The following is a 25,515-nucleotide window of genomic DNA, read 5'->3' as shown; positions in this document are numbered from 1 at the left end:
TATGTCATGCATCTAAGGTTGCAAACAACTCCTATAGGTAAATGCACAAACACAAGAAAGAAGGCATGCGCAAGTTTGGGGGAAAACTTTGGGATTCATGCTCCGGGGCTTGCCTTCAAGCGGAGGGGAGGGAAGCTGGTCTTCAGCTGGGGCGACTTCGGCTTCTCGAACTGGTAGCTCAGCTACGGCTCCGTCTTCTGGCACCGGGTGTAGCTCGTAGACGCCGTCAGCAAGACGAAACTCTACACGCATGCAATGCAGGCATTAGTGTTTAGACGGTTATTTCAACAGCAACACTTGCAAGTCTTAGCCCAGAAACTTGTAGCAAAGCTATGGAAAGAGTATGGGGTTCAAGCTTCAGTGGATAGAGAACAGACCAAGGGTCGGATTGGAAGAACTTATGATCTAACTCTTAAACCTTAAGGGATAACTGTGGTTGGGGTCCTCAGATCTATTACAGAGCAGTCCCCGAAATCTTACACAGATACCCTCGGGTCAAGGAAAAAGATGCAGCTGAGTCCTTGGGCGAAGCAGATAAAGGTCGGCTAACAGGCAGGGTCGGGCGAGATGGGAAAAGGGGTCGGGCGAACAAATAAGGTCGGGCGAACCGGTGCGGGGTCGGTAGCTTACCTTCAGTTTATAGGTGAAGCTTTGGGGTCGGGAAAAAGTAGACTTGCGCGAAAAGGCTTAAGCACTGAAGCACTAAGGCTTTGGTGGATGCGATGTCCGGCGGTGCTCCGGTGGTGGCGGAGCTTCTTGTGAGCAACAAGGAAGCTCTAGCACAGCGTGGAGGAGCAGGCGGCTGGGTGGATTGGGGGAGGTGCGGGTGTTGAGCGGGAATGAGAGTTTCTCAAGAACTTAGGTGGCGATGCTCAAGCACAAAACAAGGGAACAAGGCTGCGAGGCAACGATGGCGAAGGGAACTCCAGTAGGACTCTGGCATTCCCTTTTTTTAGCTGCGCGGAGAGAGAGGGAGTTGGAGTAGCACGAAGACCGGAAGAAAAGGATTGAGCGGCGATGGGCGGCGGAACAGGACTTCGAAGATAGCGTCCTCAGCTATTGGGCACTGGAGACAAGGCGACGCAGGCGCGGTTTTGCCGGTGGTTGAGATTTGACGGAGGTGGGCGTCGTCGTGCGGCGGATCTGATAGGTGTGACAGGGGGAATGGCGCGGCAAGCGAGGTTGCACAGATGAAAAGACAGGCGGGCCGTAGCTGCGCGGGCGAGCGCAGAGCGGCGATCTGCCGGGCACAGTTCTGGCAAGGCGGAAAAGAACTGTCGCGGCTGGAGTCAGGGTTGGCGATGGAGGAATCGTCACGTAGCGAGTTCGGGACGGCGCGACTGTGGAGAAGCGGCGGAAAAACCGGAAGGCATCGGGCCTTGCAGCAGGAGATCCGGTGAGGTGATGATGGGCGCGAGCAGTGAGGCAGTTTGGATGCAGCAGGCGGCAAAACTCTGGCATAGCGGTGTCGGAGCACCAAGGCGCGGCTGGCGAGGGCGCGAGCGAGACGAGGCGCTGCAGAAAGTGTGCAGAGGGGCTTCCGCGGCGATTGGGGAGAAGGGCGCGAGAATCCATTCTGTTGCGGCCGGCGACTGGGCGGAGCGGTGGGTGTCGGAGAAGTTGAGCCACGCGGCGGGAGAGCTCTGAAGCGATGCAGGCCACTCGAGAGCGTCTGCCTCGGGAGATCAGGGAAAAGATTTGCGGGTCCACCCGTCATTCCACCGGTCATTCTCGGTTTCTCCTCTGCTTAAGACCAAAGGGACACTGCCTTGGGGAACTCAAAAGGAACCGACGGGGTAGGTCGGGGTCTCAGGGGTCGGGACCCTGACCGGAGACGGAGCGCTTAAGCTCAGGGGAGGGCTGAGACAGAGGAATTTTGGGACTCGGATTAAGGTTAACTCGAAGGATTTAACCGGGGTCGTTACAGTGGCATGGCGAGGTGGAGCAGCGTGTGCGTGGTGTGGCGGGACCGGGCTCACGTGGCGAGGCGAACAGGGACGCGGTGGCGTGCTCGAGCGGCGATGCGCGTGGATGGCGTGGTCGGGTGCTATCGGTGAGTTGTTGGTGCGGGTGCGCGGCGTGGGTCAGCGGCACGGCACGAAGCAGGTAGCGGCGCGACGTGCACGGTTGTTAGCATGGGGGTGTGCGGTGACCGTGGCGACGCGGGCACGATGTCGCGTGGGAGCTAGTCGGCGCGGTGGCGTCGCAGCGCGCTGGGAAGCAGGGCTAGGCGCGGACGGCGTCGCGGCCAAGCAAAAGGCGAGCGTGCTGGGCGCAAGAGCGCGGCGCATGTGCGGGCTAATGGCGGCAAGCATGCGGGGCCGGGGACGCGCGGCTCAGCTATGGCGCGTGCGAGTACCAGGGGGCTAGGCGCAGCAGGGTGCAGGGCCGGGCATTGTGCAGGTGGGGCCAGGGGGCGCAGCAGGTGTGGGGTCCAGGAGGTGGCGCTGTGCGTGGGAGCCTTGTGGTGCGCATGCATGCCTGACCAAGGAGCCAGGCGTAGGAGAAAGAGCTGGTGTGGCAGGGAAAAAGAAATAGAGAAAAAGGAAAGCAAGCGTGTGCATGTTGGGAGCCAGGGACGGGCAGGAAGAAAGAAATAATAATAATAAAAAATATCGGTGCATGCATGCATGCGGCAGCTGTGCGCAGGGGAAAAAGAAGCAAGGTGCTGCATGAGAGAAAAAGGGAGGAATGGAAAAAGAAAAAGAAACAAAGAAAATAAGGAATTGAAGAAAAAGGGAGAAAAAGGAAGGGAAAAGGGGAAGGAAAATGAAAAGACAAAAAATAGAGAGACGGCGGTGATTGCGGGAATGGTTGCGGGCACGCGCGATGATTTTCCGTCCGGAACGTAGCGTGACTCGCGAAGAGGAAAAAGGGGAACACGGATGGACGGTGGTCGGCTTCGGTGCCGGGATGGCGAATTCGCCGCGAAGAAAAAATTGGGAGCTCAAGCGGTAAAACGATTTTGAAAATGAATTTTATGATTTGAGGTAGTAAATTTTACGGATGTTACATTTTACTTATATATTCTAACTGTCGTAGTAATATTATTTTCTTTAATAATACTTGAATAAAAAATTAGATATAGTAATATTATTTTCTTTAATAATCAGGCCGTTCGGCAGCGCTTATTGCGGCTTCGGCTGCTGGCTTCCGCTGCCGCTGCTGCTGCCGCCGGTTTTGCCTGGTAACGGCCGTTTGGCCCACTAGAAGCTCAAGGTTACTTAGTCCCTGTTACAAAAGCAATTTATGCAGCAAACAATTTATCAAGTCTCATTTGCCTACTCTTTTTTATAAAATGAAACAATTACAAGGTGTGGGACTACAAATCATAAGGGAATTGTTGATACTTAAAAAATATAAGGTTGTTAAAAATAGAGAAAATAAATTGTTCCTGTACCGATAGGAGCGAGGGAGCGGTGACAGCTTATCCTTAGCAATTTCCGGTGTGGTTTCCCTACGGATGCGCTGCTACGTTCGAAAATAAAATTTGTAGCGGTAAATGGAACTACACCATTTAAATGGTGTCCGGCAAACATAACCAACACACTCGAGGGTACGAACGTACACACAACCTATTACAATTTCGTACATACAAATTACAACATGAACGTACACAACATACATCCCGCGTCTACATCAACGAGATTCCCGCCGCAATCCAATCTCGGACACTGCCCATATCAGGAGTAGCATTAGCTGCCACCCATTCGGACACCCCATAGTCCGGTTCTCGCGCCCTGGACGAACCTGCAGAACTTTCATTGGCAAGGTCCAGCAAATAATTATGCAGTGCAAAACAAGCAATAACAATCTTCGTTTGCCGTTCTCTTGAATATAGTGGAACTTCCCGCAGAATGTGCCACCTCGATTTCAGGACACCAAATGCGCGTTCCACCACAATGCGAAGACTGGAATGGTGAAAATTGAATTTCTCCTCCAATGTGTCCGCCGCCCTTCTGCTAAACTCCTCCAGGTGATACCTCGTATTTCTATACGGCCCCAGATACCCTTCGCGAACTGCGTAACCCGAGTCGACCAAATAATAGCGGCCTACAGGTAATCACAAAAAATCAACATTAGTGCACCACATTTTCCAAGTCCAGCTACGTGTGCACACTTAGAAGTCCCATACCTGCAGGTGGATGTGGGTACGTCCTTGCCGACATACAGTCACGCAAAACCACCATGTCGTGACACGAGCCTGCCATCCCAGCTCCTACGTACGTGAATCGCATGTCCATATCGCATATGGCTAACACGTTGAAGCTCGTCCATCCTTTTCTGTTTAGGAAATCCACACGGGACTCACGCCCGACCAGTACTGGAATGTGCGTACCGTCTAGAGCACCTATGCACCCATCAAAGAACGGTGCATATTGGGTCAGCTTGTGATTCACCGTAGAGTACGCTTTATCCTTTGGAGCGATGACTTGCTGGGCAAACGAATACATTACATTTGCCATATGCGCCATCTTCCTACTAACTGTGTCCAAACTCCGGTCAAATCTTTCTCTAATTTGACGGCAAGCCTGCTGTGTCGCACACGCCCACACAAACATAGCTAACGCCTCAACAGATTCTACCCCTTGCGACATTTTCAACCCATGATTGCTAACCAACATGTCATGCAACTGAAGGAACGTGTCGGGATACATACGAAAATTATCGAAGCACCGCCTCCTGTCCCGGAGGTTCAGCTCAACCCATTGCCGACCCGTCAGGCGTGGCAGCTCAACTGGCAGCTCAACTCGCGGGTTCCGTCTAGCACGATGAATGCTGCGAAGCTCCGCATATGCGGCTGCAGCTCCTCTTAAACATTTCATATCGAACACAGAGCTGCTGTCGCTACCGGTGTCACTGTTGTGTTCCTCTGCACTACTCATACTTCAAGTACCTGTCGAAAATGAAAACACAGCTCATAAGAGAAGGTGAACAACGTTCTGTATACTGAGAGTAGGTACAACTAGTTTGCATCCAAAATGAACGTAATTTAACTTCAAAGTAACTTACCAATAAAACTTATACGTACAACTGAACAGATACAACTAACTAATAGAAATGGTCAACGATCAGATACAACTGAAATAACTAATAGCAATGTTCAACTACCTACTAGAAATGTTCAAGTGAACAGATACAACTGAACAGAAACAACCACTAAAATACCAGAGAAAGGTTCAACGATCATTAACATAGAAATGTTCAACGATCAATACCATAGAAAGGTTCAACGATCACTACTAGTTACAGAAGCTAACAATAATGTTCAACACAAGTGCAACTAAGCAACTTTCCAAACTCTCAGATACACATCCCAACAATAAACAAGCATGGCACCATCACTTCTTGTGGGTCATGTCCCAGTAGAATTTCATCCAGCTCATTCGGCCCTCTTTTGTGCCCAACCCCATGAACGTCGACCGACACTCCGCGCTCTGCCCAAATGAAAACATAGCTTGGTTGTGAAGCTCCGACCCCTCCTCTATACCATTTTCTTTTAGGATCTCAATACAACGCGAGATTTGGTCATGGGTACTCGGCCCACGCCGCAGGCTCCTCTTGGCCACACTCTCAGATAGTTCCCTAATGTACTGCTCCAAGGTGTCACTTCTTTTTTTGGTGGGACTGTCCATAGAGAATTCTCGGACCAGCCTTTTCGACATGGCACGAGCACTGGCACGAGCACTACTAGCAGGGGGGGTCCTGCTCCAAGTCCACGAAATTGCCCTCAGTCCCCATGCTAGGTGTCGCCTCACGAATACCTCCAGCCGTCAGCAAGGTGCCCCTGTCTTGGGGTTCGTGGCCAAACAACTCAAACAACTCGTTGAGGAAAGGTGGAGGCTTCACAGAACTCGACTGGGACCTCGCCTGGGTGCCCTGCAATGTTGAGTGAAAGTAAAATATCAGCATCACAAACAGAACAGTACAAATAAGACGATCAATAACTTAGGGCCGTCGCAAAGGCCGTACCTGTTGGTCCTGCTCCCAATACGTGGCATCAGCAAACACACCACCAGTTTGTGTGTCGCGCCCTAAACCAGATGAGTTTTGCAATGCCCGCCAGCCGAGGAATTGCCTCCTCAAGTTGTTGAGCTTGTTCTGCAGCTGCTTGCTCCCCAATTGCAACCCAGTTTGTGCCCTGAAGCTGGAGTACACATTCCTCCATCCCAACTTAGTGAGGCATCTATCGCTCCAGTTGAGCTGGTTCTTCTGTTCAATGCACAAGTCCAGCAAAATTTTTGTCGTGCCCTCATCCCAGCTGGCACGGTTATTCATCTGAGCACACAGGAGCTGCAATTATATGGCACCGATCTATGGACAACTACGAGCTACGTACACAACTAAGCAATGTAAAATAAATAAATTGTTACTTGCCTTAGCAGGTGCTTTGGGGCGTTTGTGACGGAAATTGTACGGGCACACGGGGGGGGGGGGGGGGGGAGCAGGAACCAGTCGATGACGATGCCAGTGTGGGCACCCTTGAATCTGCCTCAGTGTTGTGTTCCTTGCAGCCTTGCTCCTGAAGCCTGAAAGGTGACAAAAAGAAATCATAAGGTCAGCACAATGTGACATGGAGCTTGCATCTTCGACTATCAGTGGCAAAAAATGTTATTCCAATCTTGCATGTTGGACAACACTAGAGTAAAATACAGATAAGGGAAATAACTTAGGCGACAGTAACATCAAGATTTGCCTAGACTTGATGCTTGGGTACACCATATTTTTTTCTTCAAAGTCATGATCCTTACAATGAATTCTTGATCAGTAGGACAGACAAGAGCTTTTTTTTTGGCATCCTACTGATCAAGAATGACTTACTGATCATTCAAGAATGACAATTAGCTAAAGTGGATCCTGCCATCCCAAAACACTTTCATATTGACCTAGAATGGATAGCTACCATTCACAACCCCTCCATATCGACATCCACATCTATGCCCACTGCCCAGCAGCATGTCTAACAACAGGAAGCAATTTACACATTTTTGCTGCTGGGTGCAACAATTGAATCGAGATTGACACCTGCCTTAGTAGTAATTAGAACACTACTTGCTAACTATTGAGTACAACCCCAGAATTATCAAATGAAAGTAAGGAACGCAGGATTAGCATAACACATTAACCATGATAAATAGCCATTTGGCGAGAGGGACACAATCTATCAACCTCTGACTTGTCTTCGCTTCACAGTGATTATCTTAGTCCCCTTCTAACACACAGAAAAATAATCAACCAATTCAGTGTCCACTTGAATGTTTCAGACTATTATCAAACAATGCAACCCGATGAAATCAACGGTGGTATAATTTAAGCTTGAGGAGTTCAGGTTTCATGCCTAACAGGAATCACATCCAGAAATGTGAGGTGAAAGCATTCATTCATTCACTAGCGGCATACCGATGGGGTAGCATCCATACCTGTGAGCGAAGGCGATGCAGGGGGCGACGGCGCGGGAGACGGTCCTTCCACCCGACGGCCCACCGGCGGCGGCAGCGCGTGCGCCGGCTCGGAGCTGCGGCGGCGGATCCGGAGGGACGGGCGGCGGTGGATCCGGACCGAGGGACGGAGGGGGCGTCCAGCGGGAGGAACGGCGCCGTCGCCCGGCCGGATGGGAGTGAGGGAGAGGGCCACTCCACGCCTCGCCGGCGGCGGGGAGCACGCGGCAGTGAGGGAGCGGCGGAGCGGAAGCTGCGCCGGCGGCGGATCCGGACGGACCGCGCCGGACGAAGGGGGCGAGGAGAAGCAGGACGGACGGCGGCGTCGCGCGGGCGAGCGCGACGGAGCGGGCGAGCCGAGGGCCCGCCGGCGGCGCAGACCGGGCGGAAGGGACGGAGCGGGGGAGCGGAGGGAGCGGCGGCGGCGGATCCGGAGCGAGGGACGGAGGGGAGCAAGCGACAGAGGGGGCGAGAGGGAGGCACTGGAGGCGCGTCGGTGCGTCGGTGCGTCGTTATCCTCCTTCCAACGGCTTCCGCGGAAGCCTAGAAGCCGAAGCCATCCGAACGGCTGGGCTTCGGAAAAAACCCAGCCGCAGCCAACCAAACGGGCTGAATACTTGAATAAAAAGATAGGATATACATTTCGTGGGAAGGCGTATTGCTACCGCATCCCGCCTCCCAGCAGAGGAAGCGACATGCCGTGCCAGTCGCGTGGGTTTGGAAACTTCCGGAACGACTTGGCAAAGCCCTCAGTCCTGCACCCTCCTCTCTTCGCTCATTGACGATTGGGGTCCACGTTTATCAGGCCCGCTGTCAGTGGCCCTCTCACGTCACGTCGGCGCCTGGACGGTTGACAACCCTGCTTCTTCTTCCCCAACCCTCCACCCGTCGTCCTCCCAATCTCGCGGCGCCATGGCTTTCCACCGCCACTTCTTCCTCGCCGCCACGGTCGCGCTCCTACTCGCCGACGGATTTGTCCCCGCCACCGCGGCGAGCCTGGGCGCCGGCGGCTTCGACCCCTCCCGCGTGGTCCAGCTGTCGTGGCGTCCCAGGTGACGATCCGATCTCCCTCTCACTCTGCTCTTCCCTCCCCACAAAACTCTAGGTCGCGCGCGGGTTTGACGGCTGTGGTTCCGTGTGGCTGTAGGGCGTTCCTGCACAAGGGGTTCCTGACGGATGCCGAGTGCGACCACCTGATCGCGCTGGTGAGTGCCGGAGGATGGGTTGGATTGGCTTGTGACTTCTGCTCTGGTCGGTCGATTGATTCGGTTTGTGGTTGATTGAAGGCCAAGGACAAGCTGGAGAAGTCGATGGTGGCGGACAACGAGTCCGGGAAGAGCGTCCAGAGCGAGGTGCGCACCAGCTCCGGCATGTTCCTCGAGAAGAAGCAGGTGAACAAACAGCACTCCAATTGATTTCATTTTCTTTATGGTTCGGAGCTAGGAAGGAGTCTCATATAGATTTGGTGCTTGTGTATGAAGTAATGGAAGTGAATGCTTGTGCATTCACAAAGTGAAATAAGATGATAAGGAACATTTGCAACTTACATTGGGTATTGCAATTCTAAAATAGCAGGGCGTTTTTCTTGCTTGAAATTAATTCATAGGTCTACATGGTTCATGTGTTAACAGTGGTGATGCATGGGTAGAATGCTTGAATGCAATTAAATCTTTGTTATATAGCTCTTTGTGGACATGGATTTGGTGATATTATTGCTAGTCACTACCATGACTAAATTATTTTTTTTACTTGTGCTCATACAGAATATTCGTACTGGGTTTCACTTTGTGTAACCTATAGCTCAAAGGAGTAACTTTTGATTCTTTTTAATGAATTGTATTTTTGTAAAAATATAGATTTGGTGATCCATTGAATGTCCAGCATATGTACCTTTAATTATCCAGAGGTAAAATGACAAGGATCTGCCATTGGGTTAAGTTTATTTGCCTGTCTATGCATAAAGATCTGAAAGTTCGTTCCTTCTATTAAATGATTTTGTTGTTTATATTTTCAAGTGTGGTCAGTTGGTATGTGCCAGTTCTGTTTGGTTGTAAATTTCACTGTACTATGTGAACTACAAAACAAAATATCTTATTACTTGATTAGCTGCCTAGTCCTCTTTATATCTTATGTCACTGAATTAAGGTCAATGGAACTGATTCATGTCTGTTTGGTTAAACTTTGCTTTGTTTTCCTGGTTGCTAATTGTTTTGCTGTATAGCAATACTCGATTGCAGAAATGTGAATTCCAGAGGACCATATAATCTCAGTGCTTGTATACGCAAAAGCACTAATGATTGTTTATTCTTGCTGGTTTCTGCCTCTCTATACTCTCTGCCCAGATGGATTTGTTGTTTTTTGTTTCATGGGGTGCACATTTGGTGTAAGTTTTAAAATAAGAAATTAAAAAATAATGTACTTCTCACAATTTTTCACATGAGACATTGTACCTAAAGCACATGACAGAAAACATATGGGGATGACTTCTTATTTGCTTTCCACATTGTAGTGTCAGTTGGATTTATCCTGTGAAAGGTCTTGCTTGTCTCTTTATACTAAAATAGAGTTATGTTAGTAGTATTGTCTATCGTCCCTTGATATTTGGCGTAAGGTGACTGGATTTTGATGTATGCCATCTTTGCCTTTTCAGTTTGGTCCACTGATTTCTTTATGCTAGATAGGTAAGAGTGCCATGTTTTGTTTGTACACTGTTTGGAATGAGGTCCTGTTCTGTTGTAGTTTGTTTGACACATACATGCTCTATACTGCCATTGTATCTTTGTTTTATATATTGTGCTTTATTGGGTTCAGTTCACTGTCTGAACTATCCAAGCTCTGGTTTTGCTAGGGTGCAGGAACTGGTCACTCTCCCTCACTTCTTCACATACATGATGCAACTTGTTTTGTCATGTTTGGCAGCTTATATTGGTTATTTGAGCTTTGTGCATTATTATCACATTTGACAGATTGTTTCGAGCTGTTGCTGAGTCATGTTCCACCTTCCACTTATGGGTTTCAATGTCTGAACTCTCGTTCGTTCTCATGCCTCTTGCTGTGATTGTTTAGGACTAGCCAGTTGAACCTGAGGCATTACCCTAGGTTCAGAATACAAGACATGCTGTCATATGCAAGGTTACATGGTCCTGAACCCAAACATTGTTCATTGCCGATGACTGGCGGCCACACCATGGCCACAGATAGAATAGAGATGCTAGCAAATATAGACGGGCTGCCTTGACTTTTAATTAACCTCTAGAATCAAGGAGAGTGCTCAACCCAATCCTATCCCTATGTACAACACAACCCTAAGCCTGCGGTGACCACATGGTCATTCTTCGCATGTACAGTAACCACTCATGAACTGTGCACCAGCTGTAGGGATGCATGGACCTGCTCCTTTGTGACATGGGCCCTAATGGGCTGCACATGACCCACTTTTCCTTTTTTTTTGAACAAGAACGTCATAATAATTTTAGGTAGTCGTGCCTGCAATCAAATCAGTTTGATCAACAGGATATGTTTCTTGATAGCACGCATTCACATTCGAGGTCATGGCTTATTTGGAATTAGAAAATAGTATAAAAGTCCTACATACTGTCTAGAAACAATTACCTGTGTATGGACAACAAAATGAAACATCAGTATATTAACTAAGCTATTCACTTGGCAGGATGAAGTGGTAAAGAGAATAGAAGAGAGGATATCTGCTTGGACATTTCTTCCACCAGGTACCTTGAAAGCTTAAATTAAATTACTCAAACCCTTTTGGATTGCATTTCCTTCCTTTTAATTGCCAATAATCTTAATGTTATTGTTGTGGCATGCTCAGAGAATGGTGAATCCATTCAGATATTACACTACCAGAACGGTGAGAAGTATGAGCCCCACTATGACTACTTCCATGACAGAAATAATCAAGCCCTTGGGGGCCACCGCATTGCTACTGTGCTTATGTACCTATCAAATATTGAGAAGGGCGGAGAGACTATATTCCCCAATGCAGAGGTAATTACTTGTCATTGTTGTGTTACTGTCTTAAGAACGTCAGTTGCAGTAACTCAGACATTCCACAGGGGAAGCTATTACAACCCAAGGACGACACCTGGTCTGAGTGTGCAAGAAATGGATATGCAGGTATGACGGCCATTTCTGATAAAACTGAAGTTACCTTGCAGACATACATGCTTTATGATCTTGGCCAGCTTTTACGTAACATGACTATGGTCCTGGTCCATGACTTGAGTCTAGTTTGTCAGTAGGCTTTCTAGCTTTGCATATCTTAGGTATACCTTCCACTTATGTTTACTCTGATGTCTAAACGTTGGCTTCCTCTGCAGTTAAACCGGTAAAGGGTGACGCCCTTCTGTTCTTCAGTCTCCACCCTGATGCAACAACAGATTCCGACAGCTTGCACGGGAGCTGCCCCGTCATCGAAGGCGAGAAGTGGTCCGCTACTAAATGGATCCATGTGAGGTCGTTTGACCTCCCTGTCAAGCAGTCGGGTTCGTCTGACGGATGTGAGGACGACAATGTTCTCTGCCCCCAGTGGGCGGCCGTGGGTGAGTGCGCGAAGAACCCTAACTACATGGTAGGGACCAAGGAAGCACCTGGCTTCTGCCGGAAGAGCTGCAAAGTATGCGCAGAGTAACCATTAATCCGCTGCATGTTATGTAGTTGTCCCAATTCCCGGGTGTAGATAGGACTGAGCATAGCATGGACCTGGAAGAAGGAAATGTAAGAGAGGCAGAGAGCTATCTGTTATCACCTATACAGGCCAGGAAATCAACAGCTAGAACACTTATTTATGTTTTGTCCAAACTTCAAATACCCTCTTCAGTTGAGCAATCCAATCAATGGCAATCGATAGAGCAATCTTGTTTCCTTCAATTGGTGTGTGATAACTTGTCTTCTTGGAAATGAAACACCCCTTCATTTGTTGAAACAAGCTAGGAGGTTGAGGGGAGGAGGTGCTTTCCGGGGTGTGTATATGTATCAATGGTGTTTGGTGTTCCTGCACCTGTTGAGCTGTTGTCCAGTTGCCTACTGAATTGCAGCAACATACAGCCTACTATGGCCTCCTATGGGTGTGTAACCAATCTACCAAACGAAATAACTTTTGCCTTTATGAGCTTATAGCTGTTGGCTGCAGAAATTAAAGATGCACGTTGCTGACACGCGCGAGAATAGTCACTGTCCCCCTTCTTCACTTTTAACTGTGTGATCTTGCATTCAACTCCTGCCGGTACACATCCAGTACAATACAGTAGCTAGAGAGGTGACCAAACCAAAGAGAAAGAAAACCACTGCCCATTGCCAATTTGCCATGCATCATCAACAATGACTTCACAAGCAAAGACACATCACAATAATTAATATAACCCAATCTTCCCCCCTTTTTTAATATAATCTAGCAACCATTACTAGCTCTTTGGAGCGGCGACGACGCCGTCGTTGCCGGCGAGCGCCCGGTACTTGTCCTTCCTGGTGAGGCTGGTGCACTCGTAGGAGAGCGTGGCGGCGATGAGCCTCTGGATGTAGTTGGCCACCTCGTGGCTGGTCTTGCCCCCCGCGCAGGTGAGCTCCGTCGGGAGCTTGCTGAGGAACGTGACCACGTACGCCGGGCTCGGGTTCATGAAGAAGTAGAAGGGGTCCATCCCCTTCCAGCCCCTCGCCGTCGTGCCGTGGAACATGCCCATCCGGTTCTCCATCGCCACGGGCACCACCTCGTCGGTGAGCTCCGCGAACAGCGCCGAGAAGCGCAGCAGGAATGGCTCCCTGCACGTGGTCCCCTCCGGGCAGATCGCCAGGTCGCCCTCCTCCAGCAGCTCCCGGATCATGGCGGCGTCCGACGCCCTGTCCCGCGTCAGCCGCACCGTCCGGATCGGCGACAGGAACTCCGACAGCCGCGACAGCGAGTAGGTCACCGCCGCCACGGGCCGGCCCAGCGCGGCGGAGAGGAAGATGGGGTCCAGCAGCGTCCGGTGCGAGCACGCGAACAGCACCCCTAGCCGGCCCGCGGTCCGCTCGGCGCGCGGCGGCGGCGGCGCGCCGCGGACCAGCACGCGCACGCCCAGCGCCCAGAACGCGTAGTACACCAGCGGCATGGGGAGCAGCGCGCCCGCGGCGATGCGGAGGCAGGCCAGCGCGAAGCCGGCGGGGAACCAGAGGACGACGAGCAGCGCCGCCAGCGGCGTCGGGCGGCGCACCAGGCGGCCGTCGTGGAAGATGACGGGCCGCGGCAGCTGGTCCATGGGCAGGGGATCCACCGGCGCCCGTGGTACGATGTACGCCTCCTGCAGCAGCCACGCGCATACACAATTACACATGCATGCGTGCATTAATGGCGAATTGAGAGGACAAGTCGCCACCATTAATGCTAGTGACAGTACATTGAAGATCGATGCTAATGGTAATTAGTGGCAGCATAATCCACATTTAGTATGGTCTCATGAAACTGACTGTGTATCATTGGCCCAAAATGCTCTACTATAATTGTACCACCATTCAGGCCTGCCGCCATTGCATTCTACGTGCTAGAGCAACATGTAACATTTCACCCAAACTTTGTCTTTGCATCACCAAGTGTTAGAAAAGAGCAAGTCGTGTGTGTGTAAACAGCACACATGAGTAGCTCGATCTAGGACAGACAAGCGACAGTAGTGGCACGTACACCACTGCTCTGTCCACCCTCAGCTAGCTCACTCCAGCTACGGGTAGTAACTATTGTTAGTTGGATTCACCTAAAAGGCTGTACTGGTGCATCCCTGTGGACACAGTAGCACTAACTACTTTGGTGCATCAAGGCCAGCATGGTCTTGTTGCCACAATTGGTTGCAAGACAAAAAAAAAAATTCGACAAAATTCGCCAAGTTAGACAAGTAGTGTTTGGTTAATTCCTAATAACGTAAGCACATTTTTAGCGTACCCAACCCTTTTGATTTTCGTCACGCAAGTTCCATGTGGAGTAGCAGCCGCAGAATCTCCGAAGCCTACAACGAGTTAGACAAATTTGCCAGAATTGTGGCTTGACACCTTGGGCAATCTAAGGGGGTGTTTGGATCCATGGACTAATTTGGATGTTTGATACCAATTAGAAGGACTAAACGTGAACTAATTATAAAACTAATTGCATAAGTCGTGGTTAATTCAGAGACGAATCTATTAAACCTAATTAATTCATGATTAGCACATATTTACTGTAGCATCACATGGTCAAATCATGAACTAATTAGGATTAATAGATTCATCTTGAGAATTAGCCTTCATTTGTACAATTAGTTTTGTAATTAACTTATATTTAATACTTCTAGTTAACATCTAAATATTTAATGTGATAGCGATTGATAGGGACTCAACTTTAGTCGCAGGAACTGTTAAGCTTCCAAATGAACCTACCGGGCGGGGCCAAACTAAATAAACTGGCGTGTGGACGTAATTAACGCCGGCCCGGGTGGTTTAATACTCCTTGTAGGCAACCAAATAAATCAGATTGAATGAGCGTAGGTTGGGCAGCGTCTGCCACGCCGGGTCCCCTGACCAACAAACACTCTTTACTGCCCAAAGATGTGACCCAACCACACGTTATATCGCATTCGTTTCTGATCGCTCCTACTGCTTGCAGTTGCGTCGAGTGTAATTTTTAGTAACGGTAGTTGTGGCTGTGCCAGGAGTATGGAAGAGGTGTATTCTTAATTTCCTATACCATGCACAATGTCAGCAAGCAAACAACCGTGAGGTGACATACAAGAAGCAACATGCAACTGGAGAAAGAAACCTCGATTAACCAGCCTCGATTAATTAACAAGAGTATGGTTGGAACGGCAATCGGGACCGAAATCCGATCCTAAAGTTCAGCAATATTCTTGCAATAACTAAGTTATTTTCTGAACGAATTTTGCGAAGCAGTTATTTTCTGAACGAATTTTGCAAAGGAATTTATTATAGGCTTGATTTTCCACGTGGCTTCTAGGGAATTGTTAGTTTATGCCATGTCTATAAGGCCATTCTCGGTATGCCATGTCTATAAGGCCATTCTCGGTGGGGGTTTTATGGGCAATAAATGAGCCGCTATGTAGGCAATTGTGATGACATGGCACATTATTTATGAGGTGAGAGAAGAAACTAGTTTCATGGAGGATGAAACCATGTGTATACTGTTTCCAAAAGAGTTGTGTCTTGCATATAGCCTTGGAAACAACAAAGGAAACCATGCATTGAATGAGCTATTTGATCCATGAACTAAATGCAATCTTGCTTGCTCCCTCCGTCCCACAAAGACTGTTTGTTTAGAAAATTTTAAACAAGATAGTAGCAATGCTAAAAGTCTAAAGTATCCCTAATAACTCTTATTAATTGGATGGATTACCGAGTAGAATTAATTATACATGCACAGTTGTAGTAATTGTCGGACCTATTAGTCTTCCTTATTTAGCGAGTCTGGCTCGGACATCGATGGTGGGAGTAAATGATCGATTCGTTAACTAGACCAGAAGGTATTATGAGATCCTTTATTGGATTGTCTAGAACTTATATGGATACTCTTTGTGAGACAAGTTTTGAAGACTAAACAAACAGTCCCACACTTTGTGGGACGCAGCATTCTTGGAAACATAAACACGAAAGTAATGTCTAGCAGGCCATGGGCGGCGAGGGCGTTTAATGACGACAACTGAACCGGCTTTTGCATGCAGACCAATCCATTGGCCTTTGGAGCCCTTGATATTGATTTTTCAAGAGTTTTCTTTTTGATTGTGCCAGCTAGAGCGTACTAGCATGCACCCAGCAACAGTGTCGTCTCGAATTTATGGCGGGAACGCATGCAAATTAAAAACCACCCCGCCTGCTGGCTGCAAACACATGCGCTCCTCTCGGCACCACATCCACATGCATGGATCATATTCGGCGCCTTTGTTTCCAATCATTCAGCTCCTCTCGGTGCCAACTGGGAGTACAGCATTCACTTGTGCATGCCAATAATCTCTCGAAGCTCGATTTGGAAACCTAGATATGCCTAGAGTACCCCAAACTATGCAAAAACATGGCTAGGTTCGGGGCGCATGAAATTCACCGTGTGATCTGTGGTTGTAAAAAGAGTATACCGTTCGCCGTGTGAGCTTTATGTGAACTTCGTGCAATCAGAATACGGAATTCTGGCGTCATGTTCATGCGTACGGTGAAGTACGGTAATACGAAATATCTGGAGAGTAAATAATAAGGTCGGAGCGGTAAATAATAGGGTGTGGTAAGGTAACTAGCGTACTACTCACCTTGCACATGCTCATGAAGGCGTAGTCGGAGCGGCTGTCCCCGAGTCCGACGTCGGGCGCGTTGCCGTCGTCGGCGAAGATCTCCCGCAGCGCCTCGGCCTTGCGCCGCCCCACCAGCACCCCCCGGCGCGCGTCCACGAACCCCGTGGCGCGGCCGCGCCACGTGGCGAGCTCGGTGCCCGCGACGGCGTCGGCGCCGAGGCACTCCCTGAGGAACGGCTCGGCCATGACCCGCGGCGTGGCCGTGAGCACGACGCGGCGCCTGGCGCACGCCGAGAAGACCCGCCACGCGCCCGGGTGCACGTCGGCGGCGTAGAACCGGGGCAGCACGGCGCGCGCCGCGGACTCGATGTCGGCCACCCGCGCGCCCGCCGTGGCCGCGAACACCAGCACCCGCGCGCACGCTGACTCCGACGCCAGCAGGACCCGCAGCGCCGCGGCGAGCGGGGACAGGAGCAGGAGCAGCAGGAGGCGCGGCACGCCGCCGGCCTCGAACGCCACCAGCGCGTAGTACGGGAACGCGCTGCGGGAGCGGAGCAGCGTGCCGTCCAGGTCCGCCGCCACGGCGTGCGACCCGCGCCCCGACGCGTCGCACTTGTCCACCGTCGGGAAAGGCTCCACCCCGGCCGCCACCACGGCCTCCACCGCCTCCTCCATTACCGCGAGGTCGCAAGCTCTCTCACAGCGGCGCGTGGGCAGGCGATCGAGCTCGCACTCTCTCTCGCACTGCCCTGCTGCGTGGCTGTCGTGCGCCAGCTCGAGCTCTTGGCGGAGCTCGGGCGGGCGTATATATACTGGCGCGCGCGGAGAGGGGGTGGTGGCGCCCGTGCCCGGGTTTGTGGCGAGGTGGAGCGGTATGGTTGGTTGGTGAGCGGTAGGGGTGGGCGTTAGCGCATTTCACTACCGCGGCGCAAGCATGGTTTTGCTGCTAATTGCAGCGCTAATTGTGATTAGTCTCTTAAGTGGCTGATGGTTGCGAGGACGAGCGCAACAGTGGAGCTAGTGTTACAGTGGCTGCAATTTATGTTCTTCATTTATCGTATAGGTCTAATCAATTTTAAGAGATGCGGCATGTGGTCCAAGGCTCTAGCTCCTCTGGCTGAATGGGCCCTCCTGTTCTTCGTCGTTTTGGTTTGTCAGAGGGCCGAATGACATTAGCTGCTGACAGGGGGAAAAAGACTAGCTATCTGTATACCAGTGGTTCAATAGATTGCTGTTATTGGAGTTGGGTGGCGTGATGTTTCACACGGTTAGCAAGGGAAAAACTCATTCAAAGAACGGTAGTTCTGCAACATGGAATAGTCTGACGACTCTAACATTTAACTTTTCAAGTAGGTGTCTTATATTGTTCCTACTTCCTAGGTTAATTCCTTGTGGATTTGTGTAAGGAAGGACTCCTATCAGTGAGATGTGATAACTGAATGCAAAGCACGCCGTACTCTTTTTGAGGAAAAATTGATTTTCTGCACCGAAAGATAGTTTTAGAAATATACGGCGCTCAACTTTCTCGGTTCACGTAAATACAACTATATCGAAGCATCCGCAGAGTGAAGCTAATCACCACGATTACTAGAAACTCTACTAAGAACATATGTTGTATGGAACAAGAGCTCACATATGTAAACGAAGCATTGCAACGACATAGACCATGATGCATCAATGGATATAAAGAACATGTAGCAGTTACATATCAAGAATCATAACAACCCTAGGGATGAACAGAGACTTTACTCCATAATCTTATAAATGTTGACGAATAAAGGAGATATGGAGCACCTGGAGAACACCATGACCGAAGGCGAAGACGAGGGGAGGCACGAGGGCCTTAGGCCGATCAGCCTGGCGCACCCTAGGTCATCCCGTTTGATGACGAAACTCATGATCAGATCTAAAACCCTATTTCTTCTCTTGTGGTGGTGGCGGCTCGGTCTAAACTCGTCAGGATTCTCCTCCTTATTGAATGCCTTGGGTATTATAGTTGGCGGCATCGGTTGAGGTGCCTTCGAGGTCAAGTATCTGGAAAATAACCTTAGGAATGTCGTGGGCTTCCTCCTGGTGAAAGGGGGCGACGAACGGAGCCAAAAAGGGGCCAAGCCGATCGGCCTGGACAACCATAGGCCGATCGGTTCCCTATTTTGGCCTCCAATGCCTGAGCGCTTCATATGAAAATTGTAGACCTCGTCGAGCCATGCAATTTTCCCTATAAATTTGCCCCAATTGGAGTTCGGCTGAGGAAGATATGGCCCGTGCAAGTTTCAACTCCTCGTGTGAGCTTGCAGTTCAATGTTTGTGTTTGGACCATCCAATATCCAAAGTCCGAGCCCAAATCCAACTTGTATAAAAACCCTTCATTGATGTCGTATTTCCTGTGATTTTGCAATATGGTCCAAAACACAAAATATATGTGAATACGGGGTTATTTCAGGCGCCAAGTGGTGGGTTAGTATAAGAATATACCTGAAAACACTAGCTTAATGGCACTAAAAGTGTGTCAATAATGGGCATCAACAAACCCCGACCATGCTTAAACCTTGCTCATCCTCGAGTAAGTCAATCCTTGCTTAAAAGAAATCATCGTTGCCTTCCAATGTCATCCCTGCACTTATACATGACAAGATATATTGCTCTCTCTCAAGTGTTTAGTATTAAAGTTCAAGTTGTGACCGGCTTATTTTTCATTATGGAAGATAAAATAGCAATAAAAAACAAGCCATAATAAAATAAATGCAATGCTCTTCAAACTTAAGTGAACTTCAGACCCTTACCTTGTTTCATCATGAAGAGTTTTTCAAAAGGATGCATATCCAACATAAGTGAGATTCTCTTGCAAAAGTTCATGGAAACACTCATCTCATCAAGTCACTCAAGCCTAACTAGATTATTTTCAACCATTCTACTCATATATGAAAGTGGAAAGCTTATGTGGAGCTTGGTAGGTAAAAACAGTCCTAATAAAACATTATATCTGAAATATTGTCAAACTAAGAGAGATCTATTGGATTTACTGAGACTTGTCAAAAAGGCCATGGAAAATAAATGTTGGAGAGGGAGAGATATGGAACACACATATTTATTGGATTGCACATGGTTGGAAAATGTGAGTATGATATAACAATGGTAACTTGTCGAGCCAATCATGATGCTTCAGAAGATGAGGAGTTTATTCTTTCTTTCTTTTTTTCTTCCTTCTTTCTCTGTTTTTTTCATTCTTTTTCTACTTTATTATTTTCTCTCCATTTTTTCTTCTTCTTTCTTTTCTCCTCAAATTCTGGCATAACAAATTTGGATCCAACCAGTAGCTGTCAGGGAAATATTGCGCTGAAAATTTCTCCTCGAGCATGAAAAGTGAGTAAAAATTTGCTGCTGGTGGGTATAGAAATGACCTCAAAAAAATTTAATCATACTCATCTTTAATCACAAAAAAATGTATGGATTTAGGTGGATATCCAGCGAGGTTTGCAAATTTTCTAGTAAAGAAAATCACAATGCATGGATAGTATAGGCTAGTAAAACAAAGGTAACACAAAGGAATGGTCAGCTTCTATGTCTCAAACCACATAAATCAATCTTAATCCAACTCATCAAAATATAAGTTTACAATCTAAAAGTTTCATCATGAAATGGCATGTATGTATATAGGCTTTGGTAGGGTAGAACTTTGCAAGAGATTCACACATGTAGAAAGCATAATAATTAAGTTTAATAAAAGTAAGACAAGTTATCAGGTCATCAGCAAGCTTAAATTAGAGAGCAACTGAATGAATGTGGGTCTAGAATATAGTCAGTTAACCTCCACAATTAAAAGAGCCTGTATTTAAATCAATTTAAGTCCATATTATAGAGAGCAATTAGTCAAGACATATACAACATCGTGTAGGTAAAATAAAGTGGTAACTTTCATCATTTTTCCATAGGTAAAGGCAATATAAAATATCGAGATGAGCACATGGTCATGTCTATTTATTGAAAATAAAAACAAATCTAGGTTGTCCTCCTAGTAGCCATGTTATTATCACACAAAGGTTGTACTAAGTTGAAGGTTGAAGGCTTATATATACAGACATTTAGAAAGAGATGGAAAAGAGAATGTGCAAGAAAATTTACCGTCCTGTTGATACTTGTGATGAAGCGTAGCGAAGCCTCCCCCATGCTTAAGTGTTGTGCTTAGCATGAAAGAAGAACAATGAGCATCTTTTGACGGTCGTAATCCTCTTACTCCACGTGTCATTTTCATCTTTATCCAGCAAGCCCTCCCCCATGCTTAGCATCATGCTAGGCATGAAAGAAGAAGACAGAGCATCTTGTGATCATTAGCTTGATGCTATATTTTATAGTCTTTCGTGGTTCCCTTCTAACATTTTTGTCTGTTAAATGTTTCATTTCCATGTTTCCATGTGACAATCCTCTCGAGGGTGTGATTCCATCCTAAGCTTCATAATTTCTTCGTTTATACTCAATGGAAGCATTGCCCAAGCTTCTCTTCATTGTTTTCATCTTCATCTCCTCTGTTTAGCTATCATCATATTGCAATCATCTTTTCTTCATAGATTTTCCCCTACATAAAGAACAGAACATATACCAAAGTATAGATCTATTGAAATGTGTACAAAATTACCTTTCCAATGATTGGTCGTTCATTAAAAACAGAGTTCATATGAGAGAGTTATACCCGTTTTATTTCAGCAAAGAGCGCTGTCCAGAACTGATTTCAGGATGTGCGACATTCGGTGATTTGGCCATAACCGTTTGTAGGAACCTCCAAATACCTTGCCGCTTGATTCGTTGGAAAGAAGACTTCATAGGGCTTCTGAATATCCAAAAATATTTTATTGTTTGCCTTTGAGGTGATGCAAAATTTTGATAAGAATAATAGCTTCAAGTGCATCTGTCTGGAGATGTTGATGATCTTGACCTTGTGGTCTTTAGGGCACCATGTCACGCATCCTTCGGCTTCAAGGTCATCACTGTTGCTGCACCAAAAATTAACATGGTGGAAATGGTGGTTCTTCTCCATAATTCTTGCTTTTATCGAGGTGATAGGATCATAGTAGGCTTCTGCGCTTCGCATTGACGATTTGGATGGCCTTTTTCCTTGGTCGCACATCTCAGTCACCGTAGAACTTCATAAACATCTCGCGGGAGAATATTGGTGGTGGCACGGTGAATTTTGTTGCCTCCAAATCTGATTACCATCGAATCATATCCCTCTTATTTATCATCTTTTTATCATGAGAGCATCTTTATAATGCCTACAAAACAAGTCAAGTGCACATACTACTCCTAGGGTGATGATTGAGAGTAGAAATAATTGCCAACAAACCAACAACACATTCTAGATTCTTTAACTTGTGGCATAATTAGTCTAGTAAAAAGAAAGATAAAACCTTATGGGTGTACGTGAGTGCAATGTGTATATGCATATGGGAGAAAGGTATATAAGCAAAGACAATGTTTACACATAGTTCTAAACACCATGTTTACAACTAGGTTGTTGAATTTCTCCATAGCTATAGAGATGAATTAACCATATCTATCCCAAGATCAATAATTCTTTATAGAACAAGAAAAACAAAGCGCATTGCAAAGCTTATAAACCAACCAATGCAACATGAAAACAAAATGGATAGCTAGCAAGATTTATAGAACTGAATGATGATGGTCTGCAATCATATTTAAACACTACGTTTACACAAGATTGCTAAAGGAAAATGCTAACGTTAAGCATTCACACGAATATAAAGGCATTCATCATTACGTGTAAAGAACAACCAAGCCAACTATATGCGAAGCATGAATGGGATGCAATGAAGGTGTAAGAGAACTTTAGGATGCAAACATTGTGATGATGGCAAAATGCAATGCATGCAGAAAAATAAACATGAAATGGACATGATGATGGTCTAAAGACAAAACAAAACCTAGAACAATTAGCTACAAGTTAATCATCATAAGGTGGTGACATGCATTTTATTATCTAAAAGAAACAAAAACTAAATGAACGGGTTGCCTCCGAAAAGCGCTTCTTTTACAGTTATAGAGCTCGACTTTCTCATATACCTTCTCATTGTCACAAAGCCATGGTCCTTTATGTAAGAGTTAAAGGCATCCATGAAACTTTCATTCACTTCTATACTGTACATGATCATTTAGGCTCAATGGAAGATTTGCCCAAGCTATTTTCTCTCACATCATCATCTCCTTCTTGATCGTTCTTTGTTGCTGCCTCTTCTTCATTGAATTACTCCACATCTAGAACAGAACACATACCAAACTTATGCTTCATTGCAAAGTGCATCAAAATCCCTTTCCAACAAGTGGACATTCGCCCAAAACGGACTCCGGACGAGAGAGTTATGACTATTTTACTCCGGCACTATGTTCTGTCCTGAGCTGATTTCAGAACACGCATCATTGAAAGATTTAATCATAACTCATTGTACGGATCTTCAAAATTAGCGGTTCTTGATGCGTTGGAAAGAAGACTTGATGGAGCTCCTGAATATCCAATTTTCTTATATTGTACATCTCTTATCATGGGTAGAAAATTGATTGCAACAGCAACATTCATCCTTAGATATTGATGATCCAACTTGCAACTTTTTTGGGCGTGACTTCTCCACAAAATTTTGGATCTTATGACCTGCATGGTTAGTGAAATTTAGGTAATCTACTAGCAAGTGCTCATTTAAGGTTATTAGCTTGACCAAGCACAAAGAAAGATTGAGATTTGCAAAACTTATTGTAAACATAAGCATCCATAATCACAACCCCAATTGATTTGCAAAAGAATATCATGGTGCAATTAAATGTGGCATATGTTTCTTGCATAACACTAAGATCTCCACAAGGCAAAGGTTTTGAAGGCATAAAATCAATAGGTTCAAACACAAGCATTGCCTTTTTACCATTCTCAAGAAATTCTAGCCTATCAACATGATAAACATAGGTGCAAGGCATAGAATTTAATCTGTCTTTCATACTATTGGTTGAGCATGAGCATTTCAATATATCATCTTCAATACTAATAGTACCTTGAAAGTTTAATGTGTACCTAAACCTTGGAGTTTTTTCAACAAGAGTGATTTTTGGTTCATCTACCGGAGTTAAAAACAGATTGATCTCAATAATTGGAGGTGGTTCTTCATCATCATCTTGCAATCCCTCCAGCTCTCCATCATGTGGAACATGTAGTTCATTAGCAATATTAGCAGTCATCTCTTCTTTGAAGTCTTTATTATCTAGGATCATATCTACATCTGCATCTTCAAAGTCTTTTGTATTGCCTTCATTATCTCTCATGTACCATATGTCATCAAGATTGTTTGTTGTAGACTCAGTCTTTTCTTCATCTTTGAGCACTACCATGTCCTGATTTTCTAGTGTTCCAGTTTCAAAAACACACAAGTTATAAACCTTCACATTGCGTGCTCTTATTTTTTAAAATTTATCCTCTGAAACTTCAGCCATATCACCAGAATTATTAGATATGAGATCTTGAAATATTTTTGCATTTGTCTTCAAGTCGGGAGTGATTCTCACCTCATTAGCTCTTCTCTTCATTGTCTTTCTTTCTTCATCAGGCAACAACCAATTAAGTTCTTCTAGTGATTCTAATCTTCTTCTTCAACTGTTGTGCATGATGCTGTAGAGAGGGACCTTTTAGGCTCATCATGGTTCTGCTTTTCTTAGGTTTCATCATCTATTTTTGAAATATCATCTCGATTGATCCATCTTTCATCATCTTCTTCTTCTTCGCATATTTTCTGAATCGATTCTCCGCTCATCTCTTGATCAAATACATTATCAATTCTTCTGGTTTTGCTTCGGTGTTTCTCATATCATACGTTGCTGACTAAATGGCCAAAATCAATCGGAATCCAATGAAGCTGTTCGAATTCTGCCAATGGTGTAGCATTCTCAAAACTACAGCCTGAATTCATATTTGTTTCAACAATTTTAATATGTGTAATGACTTCTCTTACCTCAGGAAGTGTGACCGGTTCATCTTCCTTGAGCCTTGGTTCATCTTTTTCAAAAATTTCAGCAGGCATCTCTGTCTTTTTTTTCTCATTTTGCTCCTCCTGGTAGAGTTTTTATCGTTCTCGTTCCACTCTTTTTGCATTGCTTATCCTTTGTAAGATCTGTGTAGCTTCTCTAATTATCTTTTCCATGAAATCACCTCCTGCACACATTCTTGCATATTGGGAAGAGTGAGGGATTAGTGAAAAATAAAATGAATGCAACATCATGTCACCAGAAATTCCCAAGTTCGGGCCTTGCTCAAGTAGTCCATTAAATTGATTCTAGGCTTCATCAATCCCTTCATCCTCTCCTTGCTTGAAACAAATCACTTGCCTCCTTAAACATTGGACCTTACTTAAGGGAAAATATTGTATGCAGAGTTTCTTCTTGACTCATCCCATTTTTCTTTCACTTCAATAGATGCAAGTGTGTACCATCTTCGCTCTTCACCTTCAAGAGAAAATGGAAAAAGATTCCACTTGAACCAAGCAGCTGGAACTCCTTCTTGTTGCACCATGTTGCATATCATCGTGAATCGCTCAATGTGTCTCTATGGGTTGTCATCCTCCGAAAGGGTTTGTTGCCATGAACTCGATGATTCCATTATTCAATTTATAGTGGGTTGTAGCAAGTGCCGAATCTAAATTTTGCATATGAAAGTCCTCTAATGATGGTGTTGCTAACTTCCCTAGCGACATTTCTTCATTATCCATTTGTTGGACGAATAGATCCATCTAGACACTGAAAAGAAAAATAAAAAAATCTACACAAAATTTAAGTATTAGCGG

The 25,515-nt window shown here is 46.5% G+C and overlaps 3 protein-coding genes across 3 annotated transcripts; 1 reads left to right on the top strand and 2 right to left on the bottom strand.

Annotated features, from left to right (window-relative positions):
• Positions 1-5,691: 5,691 nt before the first annotated feature.
• On the bottom strand, positions 5,692-6,279 carry LOC117835441 (L10-interacting MYB domain-containing protein-like). Its single transcript, XM_034714787.1, has 2 exons — positions 5,974-6,279; positions 5,692-5,880 (listed from the first exon to the last, which is right to left on the bottom strand). Exons 1-2 carry the CDS (start codon positions 6,277-6,279, stop codon positions 5,692-5,694), a joined length of 495 nt encoding a protein of 164 aa, XP_034570678.1.
• Positions 6,280-8,275: 1,996 nt separating this feature from the next.
• LOC117838240 (probable prolyl 4-hydroxylase 7) lies at positions 8,276-12,326 on the top strand. The gene is made up of 7 exons (XM_034718191.2): positions 8,276-8,491; positions 8,587-8,644; positions 8,726-8,830; positions 11,110-11,167; positions 11,269-11,444; positions 11,513-11,573; positions 11,777-12,326. Exons 1-7 carry the CDS (start codon positions 8,352-8,354, stop codon positions 12,085-12,087), a joined length of 909 nt encoding a protein of 302 aa, XP_034574082.1. The 5' UTR covers positions 8,276-8,351; the 3' UTR covers positions 12,088-12,326.
• A 297-nt stretch (positions 12,327-12,623) lies between these two features.
• LOC117838238 (glycerol-3-phosphate acyltransferase RAM2) lies at positions 12,624-17,480 on the bottom strand. The gene is made up of 2 exons (XM_034718190.2): positions 16,706-17,480; positions 12,624-13,732 (listed from the first exon to the last, which is right to left on the bottom strand). Exons 1-2 carry the CDS (start codon positions 17,360-17,362, stop codon positions 12,860-12,862), a joined length of 1,530 nt encoding a protein of 509 aa, XP_034574081.1. The 5' UTR covers positions 17,363-17,480; the 3' UTR covers positions 12,624-12,859.
• Positions 17,481-25,515: the final 8,035 nt, after the last annotated feature.

The sequence above is a fragment of the Setaria viridis genome, chromosome 9 (assembly GCF_005286985.2).
Source record: "Setaria viridis chromosome 9, Setaria_viridis_v4.0, whole genome shotgun sequence".
Classification (NCBI taxonomy): Eukaryota; Viridiplantae; Streptophyta; class Magnoliopsida; order Poales; family Poaceae; genus Setaria; species Setaria viridis.
The sequence above is the reverse complement of the archived record's forward strand: the minus strand, read 5'-3'. Positions and strand labels throughout refer to the sequence as shown.

Coding starts and splice junctions, on each gene's coding strand:
- LOC117835441 (XM_034714787.1), bottom strand. CDS start 6,279: ATGAATAACCGTGCCAGCTGGGATGAGGGCACGACAAAAATTTTGCTG. Junction 5,881..5,973: donor ATTGGGAGCAGGACCAACAG/GTACGGCCTTTG, acceptor TCAACATTGCAG/GGCACCCAGGCGAGGTCCCA.
- LOC117838240 (XM_034718191.2), top strand. CDS start 8,352: ATGGCTTTCCACCGCCACTTCTTCCTCGCCGCCACGGTCGCGCTCCTA. Junction 8,492..8,586: donor CAGCTGTCGTGGCGTCCCAG/GTGACGATCCGA, acceptor GTGTGGCTGTAG/GGCGTTCCTGCACAAGGGGT. Junction 8,645..8,725: donor GCGACCACCTGATCGCGCTG/GTGAGTGCCGGA, acceptor GGTTGATTGAAG/GCCAAGGACAAGCTGGAGAA.
- LOC117838238 (XM_034718190.2), bottom strand. CDS start 17,362: ATGGAGGAGGCGGTGGAGGCCGTGGTGGCGGCCGGGGTGGAGCCTTTC. Junction 13,733..16,705: donor CCTTCATGAGCATGTGCAAG/GTGAGTAGTACG, acceptor TGGCTGCTGCAG/GAGGCGTACATCGTACCACG.